At 35.0% G+C, this 22,879-nt stretch overlaps 2 protein-coding genes across 3 annotated transcripts; one reads left to right on the top strand and one right to left on the bottom strand.

The window, feature by feature from the left end:
- Window positions 1-1,137: 1,137 nt before the first annotated feature.
- On the bottom strand, window positions 1,138-1,855 carry LOC105218753 (outer dense fiber protein 3-like protein 2). The gene is made up of 3 exons (XM_011194529.3): window positions 1,693-1,855; window positions 1,411-1,619; window positions 1,138-1,276 (listed from the first exon to the last, which is right to left on the bottom strand). The coding sequence occupies exons 1-2, from the start codon at window positions 1,709-1,711 to the stop codon at window positions 1,423-1,425; spliced, it is 216 nt and encodes a 71-aa protein (XP_011192831.1). The 5' UTR covers window positions 1,712-1,855; the 3' UTR covers window positions 1,138-1,276; window positions 1,411-1,422.
- A 3,481-nt stretch (window positions 1,856-5,336) lies between these two features.
- On the top strand, window positions 5,337-22,872 carry LOC105218758 (myogenic-determination protein). Of its 2 annotated transcripts, none has more exons than XM_011194553.3 (5): window positions 5,337-6,464; window positions 11,755-11,877; window positions 12,010-12,084; window positions 19,851-19,863; window positions 22,350-22,872. In XM_011194553.3, exons 1-5 carry the CDS (start codon window positions 5,817-5,819, stop codon window positions 22,682-22,684), a joined length of 1,194 nt encoding a protein of 397 aa, XP_011192855.2. In that variant the 5' UTR covers window positions 5,337-5,816; the 3' UTR covers window positions 22,685-22,872. The 2 variants fall into 2 exon arrangements, with proteins under 2 accessions (XP_011192855.2, XP_011192845.2); XM_011194543.3 differs by having other exon boundaries at window positions 5,339-6,464; window positions 19,851-19,929.
- The last annotated feature ends 7 nt before the right edge of the window (window positions 22,873-22,879 follow it).

Genomic DNA, 22,879 nt, shown 5'->3' with positions numbered 1-22,879 from the left:
TAGAAAACTATATCAAATTGAATGCAAATTTTAAAAATACATACATCAATGAAACTCGTCCCGAACCTTTTTCCCACTACTATTGTATGATTTTGATTTAAATTAAATTTTTTTAATTATGAACGAACATCGGAAAATCGATCTATATTTTGATTGGAAATCAGTAATGATTTTTTAAACAAATTTTTTACTGTTATTGAAAATATAATGCCTTTAAAAATTTTTGGGTTCAAATTTCTTTTCCATATATTGATTTTATATTTTCTCATCTCTTCCTCTTTTTAAATTAAAATATATAGTAATAAAAAATAAAAATAATAAATTAGAATAAAAATAATAAAAATTATTGAATAAAAATGTAATATTTTTCACATAAATATATATTATAAATATTATTATGTATTATTACTTATACACATTTTTTATGGGTTTACTACATTTGGTAAAAGCATTCTATTAATATGGAAAGCATATGTATGTACATATATCTACTACCTTTTTAGTTAATAGCATGCTTCGTAATTTGTAACTCTCATGCTCAAATATTTTAAAAACACGTGCAACATAAAACCCTCTCTTTTGCGCTCTTCTCGCACTCCACTCGTAGAGGTCAAACAACAACATGCAGTAAGTTGGTCATAGAAATCTGATGCAATGCTTGGCTCAGCTTGCAACATTTGCACGAAGTTTGTGAACATTTATTTACACGAATGTTTGGCTGACACTACACCTTTTGTGCCACTTTCTCATACGCACACTAATACACGGAGAGTAAGATAAAGAGATCAGCGTTGTTGTTACAAATTTTCTTTTGCGCACACTTTCTGGATAGACGCAATTTCAACTTCAATTTATGCTTTTGTTGTTAAATTATGTTATCTTTGGCTTGCTTAATTCTTCTGGTAATATTTCGAAACACTTCAAAGGCAACGAACTTTGAATACAAAGGCAAAATGCGAAGAAAGGTTGGTAGTTTGTAGCATACTTTTAGGCCATACAGAATTTCTGTCTGCGCACACAGACATATATCACGTGTGAGTGTGTGAAAATACTGACGCGCTCTGCTGTCATAGAAGACGGCTGTCATAGTTTTTATCAAAAAAATCTTTTGCAAATTTCGAATTCAAAACGTAACGATTTTTAGCAAATTACGGCATTTTTATTTATTAAAAAAGATGTTACAAATTTTTAGTTTTTTTGTTTGTTTTTTTTTTTTGTGGTAGAAATCCGTGCTTCGAGCATCAATGTAGTCATTCAAACGTTTACGGTAAATCAACTGGAAATACAAAAACAAAATATGATTAAAAAAAATAATTAAAAATTTTGGAACTGCACAAATATGCACACACATATACTGACACACATATATATATATATATAGATATGTCATTCGTTCGTGCTCGTACATACCATGTAATTCGTTTATGAATAATTCAAATATCGACTCTTTCCATAGCGTGTTAATGCGTCCGTTCTGTAAGCGCCCGGTCCTGGTCCAGCTTTCTTGATATCCTCGGGACCACGTAAACCGAATGAGAAGCCAGGCGAACGTTGACCAGTTTGTTCCTTATTATAGTAACCAAAGCTGGAGGGCAGCATATAAGCACCTGGACCAGGGCCTGTAAGATGGCGTGAAATTCGGTAATTCGGTTATAAAGGTTTTTTGCTTTTAATGCTAAAATATCTACAAACCCAACGGTCTCCTACTCATGTTGTTCCAACGATTTTTATTAAAAAGAAATATTTATGCAATAAAAAAGATTTAATTTAGAAGAATTTTGATTAGCTGGTAGCAGCCAGAAAGTTAGAATGAAATTGTATTTTTTTACATTGACGTCTTAGGAAAAGCAAAATTTGTTTTTCAAGTTTTTCAAGAAATACTCGCATTTATGCATGGTATAATTTTTAAGAGGTGTTTGGTTATTCTTCATTTCATGCAATCTATTCTTCGATTTAATGAGCGACACAAATACCTGATGCTTTGTTCTACATGATTTGAAGATTCTTTGGCACCGCCAAGAGATCGGCTCCAACTAAAAAAAAGTGTATATCCTTTCTTTGGATTTTGACTAGGTGAGGTTAGGTTTGGAGGAGGACCATTGTGAAACCACCGCGAATGGAATCCCCTCACACTATTTTGTCATATCTAAACCACCCTGTGGTCTTTTACAAAGTTTGATATCTGCAACTTCTGGCACGTCGTCGAGGAAACCACATCCGATACTTGCGATTCTTTTCTCATACAGAGCCTTACACTCGCATAGAAAATGTGCTGCTCTTATTCCACTAAGGCCACGTTTGTCTGCTTGTTGAGCAAGTCAGCGATTGTTTCCCACCGAAAATTCAGCTACAAATATCTACAGCACGTTTGTCGATTCAATATCTGCACTAAGCGAGAGGAACCTCTAACTGTAAGGTGACGCTCAGTCCGGCGAGTTCATCTGCTTCACATTTTCCAGGTATATCATTATGTCCTCGGACCCATTGCAGCTTTATCGTGCAATATGAAGTTAGTGCCACTAATAGCTTTAGACATTCTTTCAATATTTTCGATGAGATCCTGAGAGACTTTAGTGGTTTTAAAGCCGCTTGGCTATCTGTGTAATTGCAGTAATCTCTGCTTGGAAGACACTATAGTGATCCAATAGCTGGAAGGCGATTCTGGTCTATTTTTTTCTGAAAAGACACCACCACCCAAACGTTTGTCTAGTCTATATCCATCTGTATAGATAATTATTCTCTGAATCTTTGTCCACCATATCTTTATCGCTTTTCTCTGTAGAGGTGAAGGCTATGTTAATGGCCGAATTGAGATTCAAATTTAATGGATTACGAAAGTCAGTAAATCGATGAGACATCGGGATCAAAGTTAAACGAAATTCTTGGGCAAAAGTCTTTTCAACCTTGCGAAAATTGGGCCCTTGTGATTCAGCCTTGAAGTGAAGGGAATCGGATTATAGTCATGACAAGTTTTCGAACATATAGCGTGAGATTAAGAAACACATTATTTTAGTTAGGAAAGCGATAGTTCCGGTCCACAGATTTGTGACTATCTCGTAGTGAAGTGTGAATCAGTTGCGATTATGGTATTACAGCAATAATTTGTTAGGTTTTCTTTTTAGGTTGGAAAGCATTCATTCACTAAAATCAGAAATTACAAATTTCTTCCCATTTTCTCAATAGAAAAAATTCTCGAAAACTTTGTCACAATGAAAACAAAACATTTATCACGACCATTTTGAATTTATGTGACAGAGATAACGAAATGCAAAAACAGCAACAACACACGCCACACGAGAGCTAAAATGCAACGAAAATCGTCGCAAAGTTAAGAAGATTTACAATTCGATTCGAAAAGATTTAGAGGCGATTTCCAAAGATATATTTTTTGTTTGGCCAACGATAAATAAACAAATTATTTTCAGACAACGAGATTTTCGTTGCGGTTGAGTGTCTCAACTTGAATGAGCGGCCGTGCACGGGAAAGTGTGCGTCAGACACATTCACTCGCGCATAAATATCCACAAACTTATTATTATGAAGACATGTCTATTCTTCTAGGTAGGCATACACTTATATGTGCGTGTGTGGTTAACACTCCCATAACTGATTGCTTTTACGTGGGCGATGGTGGGTGCTGTTGTGAGGTGGCAGCGCAGAGCCGCTATGCATCATGTTGACGGATGTTGAAGGAACGGAAACGCCGGCATTCAGTTGCCGTCGCTGGCTCCATTAAAGATGTCACATTACCGTTTTTTCTGTTTTCTTAATTTATTCGAAGTAAAAATTATTACACAAACAATGGGAAGAAAGCGACGCAGCGGCAGGGGCGAAGGTATGCTGTGTACGGCTAAGGTGTGCGAAGGCGTAAAGCGTCAGCGATTCCACAGGTGCCCTTCCAACAGGCGAAGCTCGGCATAGTCGTTGCTCGAACAAACATACACACCCGTGCATGCGCTTGCCTGTGCGTCCTCTGCTCCGCCGTGAGTTATTGGAAAGAAAATTGGCTGTGATGCTTGAATAAATGGCGTCGTATGGGTTTTTGTCAAAACAAATTTTGGCGGCACATTGATCAGGCACATTTAGTTGTCTAAATATTTGTGTGGGTCAATGTGGAATGGATAGGCCTGAGATATTATGCCGAAGAGAGTATTTTCCGGTTTATAAATAACCAAATTATTTAATTTGGACGAGCGGCTAATGATATTGAATAGAACGGCTTTTGGATTATTTCTTGATATAAATAGATTCCAGAGATAGAGATAGACAAAGTTGTAGACTTCTCTCACGAGTAGCACCAAACTAAACGAAAACTTATTATGAATATACTAAACCTGAATATGGAAAAAATCTCGAATTAATTTTAAAATTGTTCTTTGTCCTATAATATTATATTATGTATATTCAAGGTACTACAAATAACCCCCGATTCCTCAGAAGTTGGACGTTGGAAAATAATTTCGTCGAGAAAGAAAGCTTTCTGCAACTATTTTTGAAACATGAAATAAAAGAGGCCTTTTGAAGTAAGACTTCAATTGTTATTGATGGAAAAGAAATAATTTATAATATCTATATATTATATTATAATAATTTTGAAGAGTTAGGTGATCTTTATAATTTAGTAGATTTACCAATTAGTGAGGTGTATCAATTAATAAGGTGGAGATGGCCAGTACTGTCCTTAGTTCGAAGCTATCTTATAAACCATTGTTCAAAAATTTAATTTTCTAAAATTAGTCCTAAATAGTTCATTTAGAAGAAACTTACATACTAGTGGGGGAAACTTTCTTCTCAGACCCTTTGAATTACGCGGAAACTAAAATATCATTTAACAAAAGCGTTCTAGAACCTTCTGCAAATATAGATAGGGTTTAAGATTGAAGTTTTCTGAGATCAATTCATCATCCTGCATAATTATTACTCCCATTTAAAACGTTCATTCATTAGATGTCGACAAATCAGCACGCTAGTAATAAATCTTGACAAATCTTGTAAGAAAACAATGTAAAGAATACATTCTATTAAAAATAGTATATACTCTCTAATTCATCTAAAGCTCTTCGACCTTCAACTAAATATTCCACCATTTTACGAAATATTCCATTCATTAAAATCTCATGGAGGACTGATGAACTTCCACTCAAAATGTATGCAAATATTTAGTAACAGATGGATCATAAAAATACATACATATATACACATGTATACCCATCATTTCTGAAAGAATAGGCGTGGCCTAACTGCATTGGCTCGAATCCTGCACTGTGTCATATTAGAGAACGTCTAATAACGAGACGATTTATAAATAGATACCACTCGAAGACACTACAATCCCTCAGCAACTTGAGTGTAGTACTCAAAAACAGACCAAAAAACATGACATCAACACAGGCACACATGGTAGAAATGTGTTTGACTATATGAAAACATACAGCTTTCAACGATCTCAGACAGAAGACTCGAACAACTCAACGCCAAGCAAATGAGAAAAGAAAATTTTGAAATTTTGTCAACTAAAAGTGTCGTGGATGCCGTCGTTGTCGGAGCGAATTTATGTTTCGGAAGAACGAATTTGAAGAACGACGCGTACGAGTTGGGAAAACGCGCGGGCACAAGGTGACACTGGGCCGTCGTAAGGGCTCCTACACTTTGCCAACAATATCCATCAACAACTACTAGTGTGTATAGAGTTTGTGAAGTGTTAACTTGATAAATTGTTTAAATAGTGTATAAAAGTATTAAACTAAAAAATTTACAGTTTCACTTATACATATGTATGTCATAAATTAAAATCTTCAAGTGTTCTTCTTACTGTTATGACGAAATACAATTCAAGTGCAGTGTCTCAAACGAACTCCAGCTCAAGTTCCAGCAATAACAAAAGTAAAAGTATTTCAAGTACAACAACAATGGAACGCATCAGCATCAAGCAGGAATTCAGCAGCTTCGCTCAGCACAGCGCATTTCCACATGCGACTATGCTTCAGGGTCAACAGCAAATATCCCTAACACATCAGCAACGCACGGCGACACACCAACTTCATCAGCATCAGCAGCAGTCGCAGCATTGTCAACAACAACAACAACATTCACAGCAACAACATTTACATACATTGTTCAGCCGTTATGGCGCCGCTGTCGGTATTGGAGTCGGTTTGAACTTTGGTGGAGAGTCCGCCAATCGGATATCGGCAAGTGCTTTTCTGGCGGATAACGGCAATGCCTGCAATTATTCCATTTCGCGTGACATCGATAAGCCCGATTTGACACCGTCACCAATCTTCACGGATTACGATGAGAATAGTTTAAGCTCGGAAGAGCATGTACTGGCGCCATTGGTGTGTTCATCTGCCCAGACATCGCGTCCGTGTCTGACGTGGGCCTGTAAGGCCTGCAAAAAGAAGAATGTGTCAGTGGATCGCAGAAAAGCGGCAACACTCCGGGAACGTCGTCGTCTGAGGAAGGTAAGTGCTAGGTCGAATATGAATGGATAATGTCCCAAACAAATAGCTACATATTGTCCGTGTCAATTTCCAGCAAGTAGAACTCTTCTGCAGTGTTTGCAGAATCTGAAGAGAGTAAACGTACTATATCTAATAAATTCAATATGGAGTATATATTTCGACGAGTGGATTGTTTCTCTATTCTTCTAAATAATAATATATATTTGTAAAACATGCAAAATATGAAGGCAATTTTGAGTTTTTTTTTTCTATAAAACGGACCTGAGCGATAACCCTACTACCTTCATGCCAATCGACAACGAGAGTGTTATATAACTTTTACATAGTCTCTATAAAATCGACCAAATAGATTTTTACGAGAAGGTTTTTCGGGTAAAAAATTTGTCAATGACTTGTTATTATTTTCTTATCTTCTTCGGTGCATAATTTCCTCGAGTAGTACTTCGTTTCATTCTCTATTCTACGCTGCGAGATTTTTATGCCAAATTCAAACAAACTGAAGAACTGTTTTAGATGAAAGAGTGCATGAATAATATAAAATAAAGACTTTAATTTAGAAGAGCGGATAAACATATATTATCTTATATTATTCGAAAGTTGATATTTCTGTATAGGTAGTCAAGTAATTTTTTCATTATTTTAATTATGACCACAGTTTAGTTACTTATAGTCATGATATGAAATATAATTTAGTGAAGGTGGAGTTTTTTTATTAATTATATTTATGATTTGAAACTTTTCACTTTGCCACCAATCGAAATATATGAGTAAAAATCGAGCTGTAAGGATTAAGCAGGCTTTCAATTACTTTCCACATCTCGTACAAATCAATGACGTATCTACCAGACGACGTTTGCAAAACATATAGTGGAATTATTCCAAAATTTGCCATGTTTAAACATTATAGAAGAATTGCGGCAAAATTTACCCGCTCCGTTCCCTGGTGGCCGACAAAGGTGTGTATGTTCACAAAGCAATACGTACTTTATGATCGTCAATCTTTCTTAGCACACCTATGAAGTATTTTTTTTTACTTTACTTCTTTGTCATGATTTATTCATAAAGCAAATCTTATTAATATTTCAAAATAATTTTTATCATTGTGAATCTCTTTGTGGACCCCAAAGACTACAAATCATTTAAATATGCCTTCGGAAACCTAAAAACTAAACAAGTAAGGAAAGAAAACCGACTGCGTGAAGTTTGGTTTATATAGCTTCGTTGGTTTGTGAGAAATATACAAATAACCGATTTGGGGCGGTGCCACGACCACTTTCCCAAAAAATTACATCCAGATTTGCCCCTTCCTAGTGCCATCTTTTATTCCAAATTTTACTTTTATAACTTTATTTATGGTTTAGTTATGACATTTTATAAGTTTTTGGTTTCCGCCATTTTGCGGGCGTGGCAATGGTCCGAATGGGCAAAAAAAAGCAACCTCCTCAGGGTGCCAAGGAGTTCCAAGTTTCGTTAAGATATCTCAATTTTTACTCAAGTTATCCGTTGCACGGACAGACGTCTCAACTCGTCTCGTCATCCTGATCATTTTGATATGTATAACCCTATATTTAACTCGTTTAGTTTTATGACTTACATACAACCGTTATGTGAACAAAAATGTAATACTCTCTTAGCAACTTTTGTTGTGAGAGTATAAAGAGGATTGGGTATACCTTTGTACTGCTTTATACTAAGGTGTTTTCATGAGCTTGGTGTTCTTGCTTGTTAGAAGCTCATCCATTGTAGCTTGTTCGTGAATTCTTAGCTAAGACCAATACTGTAACGATAACCCAGTGTCCATATTCGTCAGACATACGAGAAATCGTTGAAAGAGCCATAGGTTATTTCAAAAATCGAGTTCGAGATGTATGTAGACGATTGGAAGAAGCGCTGGCATAAGTGCATAATATCGAATTGGAATTAAAAGGCAACAACATTAATGTAGACGAATGAATATTTTTTTTTTCAAAAAACGAAAATTCCCGTTATTTTTTTAACACACTTCGTAACTATATTTTTAATGGAAATTCTGGAATTAAGTTAGGTAGACTCTGTGCAACAGCTATGTTGAACATTTCCTTATTACTTTAGAGTAAAAAATCTCCTCTAATAAGTAGTTACTTTTACTTTTGAAACGGTGCACCCAGTGCAATGTCCTATCTACTCCTAAAGAAATTGTTCAAATTGCTGCATTATTGCATTAATTTTTAATATTACTAGAAAAATCTTACAAAACTCATAGTACTTGTAAACATTTTTATTTAAGAATAGCATACATCGAATAAAAATATTTTCTTAATAGAGATCGCTAATTTCGAGTGATAAAGTCAACGCGACATTTAATGAAAATTTGCAGCGAATCAACATTTCAGCACTTCATTTATTGAGGTAAAACACACACACACACACACATAAGTATTTATGTATGTGATGCGCATGTATGCACTCTGAAAATGTAAAAATCGGCGACAATGTTGTCAAATTATTTGCGCCAGTAAAGCAATGCGCATGCAGGCCTAAGTAGTACATTGCAATTGAGGCAATTATAGAAATGCATTAAACTGCATTGGCGGTGCTGCGATGGCAGGCGGCTGATGTGGGGGCACTGCAATTTGGCTAAAGCTCCTGCCAGCGATTTTTCCAAATGTACAGTTAAAAGTTTTACGAGTCACCGCAAAGGTAATAAAATACAACAACAACAACAACATGGCTAACACAGCGGTTGAATGGGATTTAATGAAAGTACTTACCACGCCAAAATACCTACACAAGTCCCCGATAAACAGTGGGGTGTGTAGTATAGGATGAACCCGTTAATTTCAATCATTTATGAATTAATGGAGTTTTCTTTCAAGCGCTGTAAACGCTGCAAACACGCTAAAGGAAATGTAAAACAAATTGGGGAACTGGTTAGGATAATCATAAAAAGCACATAAAGTTGGGGGAAATTTCTCCATCACGCATGTGAAAGGGGGGACGCCGCGTTAATAAAGCAAGATATCATCCCAAAATTGGTGTGTGTGTGTTTGTATGTTTGTTGGTATCTGTGGGAAAGGCTTAACTAATACGAAAGTGTGTTTAGTGTTGCGGCAATTATGTTAATTTTATTATTTGAATTTAATGCTTGTTTTAAGGTGAATTATGTGCGCGTTTAATTACTGTAGCAGCTACTTTGTTGTGATTTAATGCCACAATGTGAGGCTACAAATATGTATCTGATCCTATAATTATGATGTCGAGCTATTTTCGAACGCTTAGACGTTGAATGGATTATCGGTGTGTTTTCCACTGGTGAAAATATTTTTTTATATAAAAGGGGACTTAATATCAATAAAAATAATAGAATAGATTAAGTGATAATAATAATATTTGTTAAGGATATAATCAACTAGTATCATACAATTATTTGGACCTAATCATATGCGATATATGTAACGCCAAGCTTTGGAGATTAGCGAATAAACCTAACTATACCAGTTGTTCAACCTTGTGCCAATACCACTATTTGGGGTAGATATACTCTTTCCAAGGAAAAATATCATTTAGTAATTCCTTGTTTCGAGCTGTGGCTAGGCCTAACATTTTCTCTTATTTTAAGTTGTTAAAATCTATCAACAATTAGTTTTATTGTAATTTATGACTAAAATTTGTCATTTGAACCATGCACAATGGTAGAACTGGTCGAGAACACATAAAACAAAACTTGGTAGCATTGATAATAGCGGTTATACCACTTTACAAATTTTCTCTTGTTCGAGTTCAACTCTATAACTTTACTGCTTATTTTGACAAGAGAGCGAAAAAATTGCGAATCGAAGAAATCTAGAGCCAGAATAGTATGTAATAGAATATACTATTTATCTTTTAAATATTTCAACTGAAATATCTTTTCATAACTCGAACTGTTGAATTGACAATAGAAGTAAAATTTCATACAAATTTCTTCCATAAATCAAACTTTTCGACCAGGGCATAATACGAAATTTTAAATTTTACTATCGAGGTAGAATTTTAAAGAAGTCCCTATAGACTGAAGAGCCAAACAATAACTGTTTTAACATATACAACTTTATGCGACTTTATGCGATCTATATTTTACACCTTTTTGAAAAATTGTATATTTTAATGAGAAGGTCTATAACTTGAAGTCTCTCTAACTCGAAGTTGTTTTATGGATTTTGGTGATTCGAGTTAGAGAAGTTCAACTGTATAAGTATGATTATGAAGCTCTAGAATTGTGTTTAATGTAAATAATTCGCTTAAAATGTTGCTATATTTAGATAACATCCAAAAATATCAAATCGATCTGAGTAAAATTCTAAGCCATCCATTACCCTTTGAAAGATCCGCCCATCTCGACACTTCAGTTTGAATGTCAAACTTTAAACGCGTTTATCTCAAAATTAATTTTTTTTTAATTTTTCGATGGACATGATTTCTTGGAAAGTTATGAAGCGATTTTGTAAAAATTTTGTAGACATATGTATATTAAATCACATTTTTTTCGAGCCATTATATGATGATTTCTGTAAAAAATTTAAATTTTGATACAGTGGACTCTTTTAAAATACTTCCTCGATGGTAAAATTTTTAATTTTTGAGTTCGATTTATAGAATGAATTTTGTATGAAATATTACTTCAATTGCCATTTCAAATGTTCGAGTGTTGGAGAACTTCGAGTTATGGAAGGAAATTTGTATGAAATTTGATTTCTAAACGCTATTGCCAAATATAAAGTTCGAGTTATGGCGATCTTCGAGTTATAGAAGTTCGAGTTATGTAAGTTCCACTGTATTTTCTTTTTTTGCTTTGTTTATTAACTAGATTTAACAATGTATTCTCGAAATATTTGTGGATTATTGATTTTGAATGAACCAATAATGAGTTATGCTGTCCACGGCTTTTTTTTTGGGACACGTCATTGGAGATGACTTACACTTAAATCCTAAATTACATATTTTTGCCTTGTGCAAAGTGAATTAGATACTTTTAACAAAAGCTAGGCAAGATCTTTTAGGAAAGTCGCTTGAAAGATCGACGATTTGCTTTACAGATCTAAAAACTTTCACGAAACTTATAAGGAAGTTGTGGAAGCATTTAGCTATGCGCAAGAACTCATAAATCATGTCGAGAAATTCAATATTCAATTTAATATTACTTTGGGTTTTGTATGACAGCGTCCAACTTTTAATATTATATCAGTATATCAACCCTCAGCAACAATTTATACTCAACCATTAAATTTAGCTGAAATAACAAACATAATTTGTTTTGACATATCTCTTACAGGTAAATGAGGCTTTTGAGGTGCTGAAGCGTCGCACGTCGACAAATCCAAATCAAAGATTACCGAAAGTTGAAATACTGCGCAATGCCATCGAGTATATTGAGAGTCTCGAAGATCTGTTGCAGGTAATGTTAGTTGTTGCAATCTTGTTGTTGTTGTTGAAATCCACAATGCGTCGCAACATTCAATAAGAGTTTATTTATAAGCCAACGCAGCTTCTAAACGACCACTTTTTTGTCTCTTTATTTCTATTTTAGGAATCCTCACCCACACGTTCGATCGATTGTCTAAGCGAAGGCATAAGTGGGAAAGCGTGTCAACAGGACTATTTGGTGAGTGATATTTACTCATACTAATAAAATACATAAAAAAATAAGCGAATCATAACAATAAAATCACAATACGACTTTAATGAATTGTTATTGTTGTCGGCGTCGGCTACTTCTAAACTTATTTATTTGTATATTTAAATTTAAGTCTATTTTATGAAGCGTTTACTGAATTACGATCCGTAACAGCGTGTGTGACATTTGTGTTCATCGCCTAACTGCGAATAATGTAAAGTTTTTAAATCTTTATTGTCAGGTTGTCGTAAGTTCTGTTACTTAATTTCGTTTGACAACGCTTTGTTCTCTATTTTGATTTCTTAAGATGACGTCGGCGTGTGTATGTTCTACAAAAAAATATATACAAACATTATTGTTTACTTATACGCACATCTCGTTGAAGATGCGGCGAAGACAAGGCTATGGCTGGCCTTATAACGTGTGTGTGTATAAGTGGGGAAATAATTGATAGATTGTCACAACAAATATTTCTTCGATTTATAATACTGGCATACAAATAAATATTGATACAGACACTCTCAAAGAGAAAATATATAAAAAGCTTGAGGAATAAAAATTTGGTTTAATTAAGTACTAGATATCGCTAAATGTTCTATATACAGACAAGCAAAAAAAAAAATTTTTTTGCAATGTGAATTATATGTCAGCTGATCGAATTGCATCAAAGAAAATTGCAAGCATGCGATAAATTGACGTCTCAAGATGACTAAAGTTTATGAAAATTGCTTTAAAATTATTAACCCTTAAATTTTGTTATTAAATATTTTGTGTTTTGTAAAACAAACATATCCACTGCATTAACAATAAACAAGCGAGGAATGCATAAACGAAGACAAATATCTAGAGACTGTGTATGTTTGCATGTGTGTACTATTCTCTCCAACTTTTTTGTTTCAAAATTTTCTCGTGTCAATGCGGAAAAGAAAACAATTTGTTTTGCTGCCGCCCATTTGGTCCCCTCACACACACACACACACCCCACAGCCCCCCACTTCACTTCGCCAACATACAAATATGTATTTACGCATCCAGCAATTGGAAAATATTTATGTTTACGCTGACGTTCACATTTAATAATCATCGTGTCGCCTATTTATGAATTAGATATATTTTTTGTTTGCATTTAACTATGAATTATTTCTGTGCCAGATATCGGAACACTCAAGCGCACATACACCTATATACATACGCCATACTAATAATGAACATATATGTGAGTATGTATGTACGCCATACCACTGTGGCAGTGCATAGGCGCACACGCACGTCTGTGAAAAGCACGAGTCGCTTTCCTTGCCAGCATTTGCATTGAGCATGCCATACGCCTGGGCGGTCTGCGCCTGTTCTTTTCGTCTTTTCGGCTGTTATAATTGCTGGCACCTTATTTATTGCTCAATTCCAATGGTTCGCTAGAAATTTTGGCTAGAAATCAATGGCTGTGATGTGAGTACTTTTCAAATATTGATATTTAAGAATGCAAATTGTCTTTTAATCTCTCTTTTTGTAGTCAATTGTTTTGTGAGTACATATGTACGTATACATATACAAATGTATGGAACCGAAATTAGTTGAATATTTGTTTAAAATAAGTATATGTATTATAGTATATGTGGCGGATCTGTTGAAATGGGTTTTCTCCAAATTACTATGTAATATCAGCAGCGGTTAATCAGTTTCTGTTAATTTAAGTTATAAATGATGGAAAGGAAGGAAAGGACTAAGTTTGAATATATTGTGAACTAGAACTGAACTGGAAATATTATTTTTATAATTTTTCGTCAAACTTTGCTGTCGGATTAGAGTTAGGTTAGGTTACGTTACAATCAAAGGTTACCCCTTGCGGCAGGTGTCGCGATGCATCCCACCTGGACAGCTAAATACGCCGGAATGTTGAGATGCCAAAAGAATCGTGTGTATGGATCGCAAAGAAGGCTCTAATGTATCGTCGAAGTGCCTTGACCCTTCCCACATTTTATAAGGCGGCTAATGACCATTCCGGCAAGTTCGCTTGGTTCACCAAAGATATAGTTACTGAGATATTTCAACCTCAGTCTTGCCAACGCTGACCGTTTACATCCGGCAGGATTTCAGCCTCATCGCATTTATGCCTATTCCGCAGTGTCCGGTGTGAACTCATACTATTGCGGCAAGGTGAATCTTTTTGAGTGCAAGTAGTTCAGTTCACCTCTTCCACTTTGGGTAAAAGGATCTCGAGACCGAGCAGGTTCTGGTTAATAACCAGCGTTTACCGAGCTCGGTAGAGCACTAGGGGACAACATTTATAAATTCCAATGCCCTATCCCCATAATATTAATATTCGCTGAAGGAATTGTAGGCCTTGGATACACTCAAAATCCCGGCCAATGTCTATTATATCATCCATTGGAATATTCGTATCAAACCGAAAGTAGATCATTTATATGGTGATGACTAAGATTGATATTAAATCAAACAAAATCTTTTCAGTGCGGAACAAATATAATTAGATCTACAAGGCATATAAACATTATTGTATGCCAAATTATTTTATAAGACTATTACTAAGAATTTCCATATATCAAGAGATTTCACTTAACAAAGCGTCTCACCCCATTTGATCACGGCCCATGATTCAGGCAAGCATTATCCCAAATCTATGAATGCGATTGAAAAATATCATATTTTAGTTCTAACGTTGTAACCCTTGAACACTTGAACACTTGAATTATTGTGAAAGCACATTTTAAGGCGCTTTATTTCCCGACTTACGCACACAAGCACGCGCAGCTACCACATTTGGAGCTGAGTTCACACCTTTTTACTCGCATATATGATTCCCCTTTGATGCCGTGCGTATGGAGAGCCCATAAAGCATAAAAATTTGTGACAAAAATGCGTTGCCGTAAATTAATTTTTACAAATTCAAATGGTTTAAAATAATTTTACTATAACGCAACGAGCGACCTGAATGAATGCACGGCAAATGGGCTGTGTCGCGTGCTATGCCATGCTATGCGCGTGTATGTATGTCGTGCCCCGAGATTGGGTGCGTGAAGGTACATTAGTGTGTCGGAATTCATAGAATGCGCGCTGGCTTGTTTGATTGTGGCGAACAGTTGAACGCTCGACAGCATATCGATGATATCAACGCGTCGCATAGCATAGCATCGCATCGCATCGCCTGTCGGCAATCATTAACATAGCAATACATATGCAAATATATATGTATGTGTGTGCAACTCTCTGAGTATTCGTGTGTTACATGCCTCGTTCGATGGGGAAAGCAACACTGAAACGGGGGCGTGTTGGGCGGCTGTGTTAATGACAAATTGCACGGGAAAAACATGACACCGAAAATGGAAATGTAACTAACTGTGTATGGACGCGGGCCTCACACTACAAGCACTCTCAGTCTGGATGCTTTCTACCACCGTGCCGCTGTCTATTTTGTGCTTGCTTTTGGTGTCTAAGTAGTAGCGCTTGTAGACGCCGACGACTTCATTGATCGAGCAGTTGCACGTCGGCATTTACAAACTGACGATTTGACAGCTGAACAAATCGCTTGCAATTAAAACATGTTGCCGATTCTGCTGATTCCGAAGAAAGTGAAAGCCACTGCACAACAGCGACTATTTTTAGGTGGCAAAGTGCAATTCACACCTTTTCCAACTTAAGGTTTTACAAATTACATTTGAGTGATAATTTTTCAATGTTGACTGTAACAACAAAAAAATAAATGAGAGCAAAGTAAAAAGTAACGGCAGCAAAAAAGAGATTACCCCACTCGCAAATCTCCACCACAATGAAAAGTGCAGCACAAATGAATGCTTGAGCGATTGCCGGCTCTCCATGAATTCGCGCGCTAACGAAAGCCACCGTGGCACCGAGGTGCATATGACTTCCTATGCTCTGCTAAGGTGGATGCTTGCGCACAGATTAGAAAATGTACAAATTCGCTAATTTACCATAAAACGTTTGATTCCGCACACAAATACTCAGAGGGTGAAGCACTAATGAAAGAATGGGGCTCCACATATAATATGTACGAGTATATATGCAGAATGATACACGAGCATAATGGTTTCGGTTTTATGATTTTGATTGAATTTTGGCATATCGCCAGAGTGAAATGCATTTTGCAGCGAAGCATTAATTTGGGGTCGTCCAAATTACTCTAAGATTTTAGTTTTTATTCATTTATGGAATTATGAGCTATAATATGTATCTCTTGCATGCAATTTACAATTTTAAGGCAAAACTGAATGATTTTGTTGGGACTAATTTGTGATTTTAAAGTGTTACGCATTTATGAACGTGTTTGGTATACGCAGTGTGTACAAAAAATAAAGGGAATTTTCATTTTTTGAAAAAAAACAAATTATTCATTCGTTTATATTAATGTTGTCGACTTCAAAATAGTCCCCATTCAATATTATGCGCTTATGCCAGCGCTTCTTTCAATCTTAGAAAAACTTCTAAAACTCGCTCTTTCAACGATTTCTCGTATGCTTGTAAATAAAATTATTTGACTTTTAGACAATTGGAAATTTCAAAATTCCCGTTATTTTTGGAACACTCCTCGTATTAAGGAATTTGTTTGCTGGAAACCTCTTCATTCCATACAAAATAAATTCTAATAGGTGTTCAGTAAAAAATTCCGTTAGAGGTAAAGCTGAAATTGTAGAAAAAGTTTTACTAATTAATTTTTGAAATAAATTAGTCAAGACAAATCAAACCACTTTAAATCAGATTTCAGAAATGAGATGCTAAATATCTTACGGAAGTGTGGTTTTTATTTATATAAGAAAAATGCATTGAAAAATATGAAATGAAAGTGTTAGCATTAAGCTGTCCATCTACCCTGAATATAAAGTATGTTTTATAACGGCATACGGTTGTGATCAATGACAACTGGAAGTTCTAAAAGAAGATAGCTAAGCTTAGCTTATTTCAGCGCACATAAATTTCTTGTTCATTGATGTTAAATAATCCTTCTGAGACTTTTTTAAAGATGTATTACCCAACTTCATAAAAAATACACATCTTAAGCTATTAATCATGCGGTTGTAAACTGAAGCAGTTAAGCGCACGATAACACTGACAGAAAGCCCAAAGCCCAGCATGATGAATGGTTTTATAAAAGTCCATTTGTAAATTCATTAAAGAATTCGAAATAAGCAAAAAAAAAAAAAACAAAAACACATAAAACAAATAGTGCGTTATGAAATGGTCCGAACCACATGTGCAGGCATGCGATCCTTTAATGGGCGCGCATGCAACTCCAGGCTCTTAATGCACTTGTTGAACGGCTGCACGCACAAACACACTCATCGAATAACTAACTGCATTATTTGTGCATGTGAAACATTAAGGGCCGCACTAAAAAAGTTACTTGTGCATTATAATGCAATTAAAGCAACTGCGACAGTATAAATATCTGCATGTGGCAGCAGGATTATGTAAGTCAGCGCACAGCGCGGCGTCTCTGTTCATGTATAAACTCGTACGAGTTTGTGCCAGTGGGGCCTACAAAGTGCACACACATATTCGCTGCAATAAAAAATAGCCGTCAGAGTATTGACAGACGTGCTTGTGTGCGCCTGGGGTTGCGGTTCCAGCACACTCGAGTCAGCACCGCGAACCACCCAGAATTCATAGACAACACATTTCAATGGCGCAGATTTATGGTTGCCGGAAAGAGCACTTTGTCTCGTATTTACCCAAATGAGATTCGTACACAATGAAATGCCAAAAATAGCGTTTATCATTTTACAGCATAGATCACCATACTCACTTTATGAAAGTACGTAAATCTATTGAGTTGATGATTCTACATACATACTAACATACGTACTTGTGAGAAAGTGTGGCACTCGTGTGCATGTTTATGCGGTCGTCATGTCGTCTGGGTATGCCAAAGTTTGCAGTGCAACGCGTGCAGAAATTAAAGAAAATTATTTTAATTACTAATAAGTGCAGTGAATTTGTTACAAAGAGTGTACAGTGTATAAGGAAAGTGAAAATGTGAAGGAAATAAAGTTAGCAAAAAAGTCTTTCATAGAAGTTCTCTCATTGAATACAAGGAGTGATCAAAAAATAGCGGGAATTTAAAAACTTAAAATGTCAAGGGTTTCAGCTGTAGTCACTGATTACTTTGTCTGTAGAAGTCACTGAAGTGAGACCTGGTTTTATGAGATTGATTTGATAATTGTTTGTTAAAAGCTCAAAATTCGTTGCTTCTTCGTAAATTCTTGATCTCAAACAATACAGTAATTATACCTCAGCCTCCATATTCGTCAGTCCTGATTCCGTGTGACTTTTTCTTGATTCCAAAAATAAAAAAAAACTTTCTTCAGTTTTTAACTAGATTGTGATAGACGATAAGTGGAGAAAGCTTTGTTAATTACATACACTTTTATAAAGAGGAAAGATTTGTATGTATGTTTGTATGTATGTTTGTAATGAATAAACTCAAAAACTACTGTGCCGATTTCAAAAATTTCTTCACCATTGGAAAGCTACATTCACCTCGAGTAACATAGGCTATATTTATTGCTAGAACCTCAACTTTCTGGAAATAGTTACCAGGAGAGGGTATCAAAAGGACTGCGTGATGGAGAATCTTAATCTGAAACTGAAAATCGTTTTGCAAGTCATTCTCTTCCCATCGCAATCGCGTGCCAAAGAGTCGATTAACTAACGTTCGCAGCTGTTTGCTGAACAAAATTTCAAAACCTCCCGCTTGAGCGTCGAGTCGGCTTGAAGAACAAAATATTAGAAAAATGCAAGCTCGCACCAGGGCGTCGAACTCTGAGCGCTACCAACGCCTTCATAATTAGAGAGAAAGACATCGAGCGCACCACAACATCAAGACTAATCAAGTTTTAGCTCATTGCAAATAAAATATATTTTCATTTTCTAGTATGTAAAAACTTGTAGCTTTTAAAATGTTTGTTTAAACCCGTGCGAAGCCGGAGCTTGTTATATGTATAAAACTAAGAAGAGGAAAAACAGTTTTAAATTCCTAATTAAAAAAAAACAAAAGTTTTATAAAATTGAAGTCAGTTTTGTGCCACCGCAAAACCAAAAATAACCCTTTTAGCGACCCAATAAATATCTATTTTCTCCCAAATCTCTGAACTATTATACTAATGGTACTAAGGAGAAGGAATTAGAATATTTGTTTTTCGGTTCCCCTAATTACGCTTGTTGCAACAGCCAAAACAATGGCAACAATTTACAAGTTGTACGTGTCAGTCTGTTGGTTGCGAGTGTCTTCTTTCTCTTGACTACGAGATCTCGACGGTTCAACACAATTAGCCTTTGAGGTTCATTGCATTTTAATTGGCTTAATACAGTGTGTTGTTGTTTGTGTTAGTTTATGCTGTAGGACTGCAAAAAGTGTACCTTGTGTGCATTTCTAACAATTCTTGCAACGCCAACAATTTGTGCACATTGTTGCCAACCCAATCATTAGGCCATGTTTTCCGATGACAACAACACAGACGCCTAAATTTTGACGTTGTCATTTGCATTGTCACTTGCCGGCAAAAACCGCAGACGAAATTCTGCGTTTAAACAATCGCGCAGTTCCTTGTACATTTAGCTAATAGTGAGTTGCGTCACACCAGCACTGGTGTTTGGTTCCTTGAATTTCTTTGAAATTTATGTTCTATAAGCATAAAATGTTCCTTATTTATTTTACATGCATAAATTTTAGTTTTTTTAGCAAATTTATTTCATATTAACTTTTTTCTATTTTCTATTTGCAGAACTCATATTCAGGTGCGTATTTGCGACAGAAGTTAAATATGTTCCACAATGATTTGGACACTTTCGGCATTTTCTCAGGTATTACTTAATACTAATGTATAATACTGTAAAATATTAGATTATATATGCTCTTGGTGTGTTAAAAAAATAACGGTAATTGTAAAAATTAAAATTTAAAGTGTTTGGGGAGTCCAATTATTCATTGCTTACTATGTCTGCAGCAGCCACTAATATTAGACATGTTTTTATGAGTTTGGCGATTTTCGTTTGTTAAAAGCTCACGTTGTTTGTTCGATAAGTCTTGGCCAGAAACGATACTGTATGTCCCAGCCACCATATACGCCAGACAATGCTCCAAATATATTAGGTCTACAACTTTGCTTCCGTCGTTTTCCAATAGATGTCTTTAGGGTTATGCACTGGTCGATTAAATCGATTTTTTTATATCGATCTTGGACATTTGTGTCAACATAAACCCAACAAAATATTTGTAGAGATCTCTTTGCATCCCAATAAAATGAACCTTAAATAGCTATCTTGTGCAAGCATACTAGAAATCACTGAAAAAACCAAAGGCTATTCCAAAAAATCGAGTTTAAGAAGTGTTTTGACGATTAGAAGAAGAGCAGGCATAAGTGCATAATATCGAATGGAGTCTAATTTGAAGGCGACAACATTAATATAGGCAAATGAATAAATATTGTTATTTTTAAACAGAAATTCCCGTTATTTTTTGAACATACCTCGTATGTGTTTTTAAATATACACTACAGTGAGCATAAAATCTGGTCTGAAAAGTGCAAATGTAGGATACTGGTTGAGTTATCGGTTCTTTTAACAAAAACAAAAAATTGTTTGCAAAAATATGGTTTTTTGTAGAAATGTTTAATATTTTGCAAAATTTGCGAATTATCTTCAATACAGTCTTATCGTTATGCACTGTGGTGCTGATAAATCTTGATTTACTATTAACTCTTAAACGGTTATCAGATTAAAGTTCAATAGATTTGCACCCAAATTAAAACTTTTCTGTTCTATTAATACTGTTTATATTTTATGATAGCACTAGTCAATAATTAGACTCGGATATGCCTCTTAAATTTAGTCGTTGAAATTTCGGTTATAAATGTTTAATCTAAGGGTTATCGATAATTTATTAGACACTAATTGAAAGCGGCACAGGGTGCATATTTCGATGATTTTTATTCATCGTTCTTGAAAGTGACTTCCCAGAGTATTGTTTCTTTGAAAAATTGGTTGAATTAGAGCCTTGAATATTAATATATACTTTTATTAGTAATACGAATATATAATACATACAAATTTAATAAGTAAATATTTTTGAATTTCCATCATTAATATTAAAATTAAAATATTTTTTGTTTAAAAGTTTTATTGTAGAAGCCTCTGTATCTAATTTTTATTTATAGTCAATTAAGTTAAAACTTACAATGGTTCTAATATTGGCTAAGGTGTGGCCAGACTCTGTTTGCGTCCCTTTTCAACCAACCAACCAACCAATCAACCAAATTAAAGCTTAGTTACCTAATTGTCTCACCCTATACTCGTGCGTACTTCTCAGACTTTCTTTTTTTTAATATGCATACATGTATGAAATTGACACAATTATTAGATAAGGCACAACAGGTGTTACGACCGAAGCGAAAGTCATGTTTCTTGATATTCTCAGCCAAATATTTATGTATATATATTTGTATATATACATTCTCTTATCAGTTAAATTACACTTTGTTGCCATAGAATAAATATAAATACTCCTCAAACTGCAATAAACATATAGACGTGCAGACGGTTAATACTGTAGATATACAAATAAAGGAAACGACCCTCAAACTGGTTCGAAGTGGTATTAAACAGTATTTGAAAGCCCACTAACAGTGATAATAGTTTTCGAAACCAAATGTGTAACATTCATAGCGGCAACCTTCAGTATTGTAAATAATTAATTAGGAACTAGAAAATCCTAAACAAGACACAATATAGAAATTGTAGTGAAGCTTTTTTTGATCGGAAATATGACGTGATGAAATTTGGCTTTTAGTGAAATGAAGGACTGGACTATATTATAAAACTGTGATATTATTTGCAAATAAATCTGATATTCTGATAGAAGCTATGTTATGGATAATAACTATCTTGGAAAATAACTCTTCATTTTAAAATGATAAATAATAACTTTAAATTCAAATGTTTCTTCTCCGACCGATAGATTTGACAGGCCCTCGTATGTGCCGACTGTTAGCTTTTTAGTGTATAGTCCTTAAGTGGAACTTAGTAATGGAATCGAATCATATATATTCATTACTCTTTGCATGACAAAATTACATAGATATTTCATATTTCATACAATCACAACTTTAAGATTTTGCAGACTGTCTTTTTTATGCAAATATTTGTGGAAAAAATACTTACAAGTCTAGTCTGTTTTTTTTTCAAATTTTGTATTATTCTCAAACCAACGTTCACATTTTTTACAGAATTCGATTCATCGGCCGCGAACGGTTCCAGTTTGGATTGTCTGAATTTGATCGTGCAAAATATCAGTCGAACTACAACGCAGAACACGCCAACAGCGCCGTCGGGAAATAACAAAAACAATAATAATGCGTCCACCAACAACATTTGTAAGACGAGTAGTAGCAGCAGCAGTGGAGTTAGCAGTTGTGGTAGCAGCAACAACAATGTAAATAATGCCGCGAAAAATGTGCCAGTGACGCCCTCACCGTCGGCAGCAAGTATTAGCAGCAATACATCGCAGAGCTCCTCGCATTCATCGCTCAATGCGACTTTTAAGCAAAAGTGCACAACGTGAAATTGAAGTGGACAATTAATTGCATTGAAGGGGCTACCGTTACTTCGAATGTAAAGGAATATAAGTTGCTTAACAAAAAAAAAAAAAAATAGTGAAGGATACAAGTTTATACAGAATAATAAATTTAATAATTTTAATATTTATATTTACTTATTTGAGATTAAGACCAAAGAACAATAAGTTATTTACAGTAAA

Source organism: Zeugodacus cucurbitae, chromosome 2 (genome assembly GCF_028554725.1).
Source record: "Zeugodacus cucurbitae isolate PBARC_wt_2022May chromosome 2, idZeuCucr1.2, whole genome shotgun sequence".
NCBI lineage: Eukaryota > Metazoa > Arthropoda > Insecta > Diptera > Tephritidae > Zeugodacus > Zeugodacus cucurbitae.
Note: the sequence above shows the minus strand (reverse complement) of the source record. Positions and strands in the feature narration are given on the sequence as shown.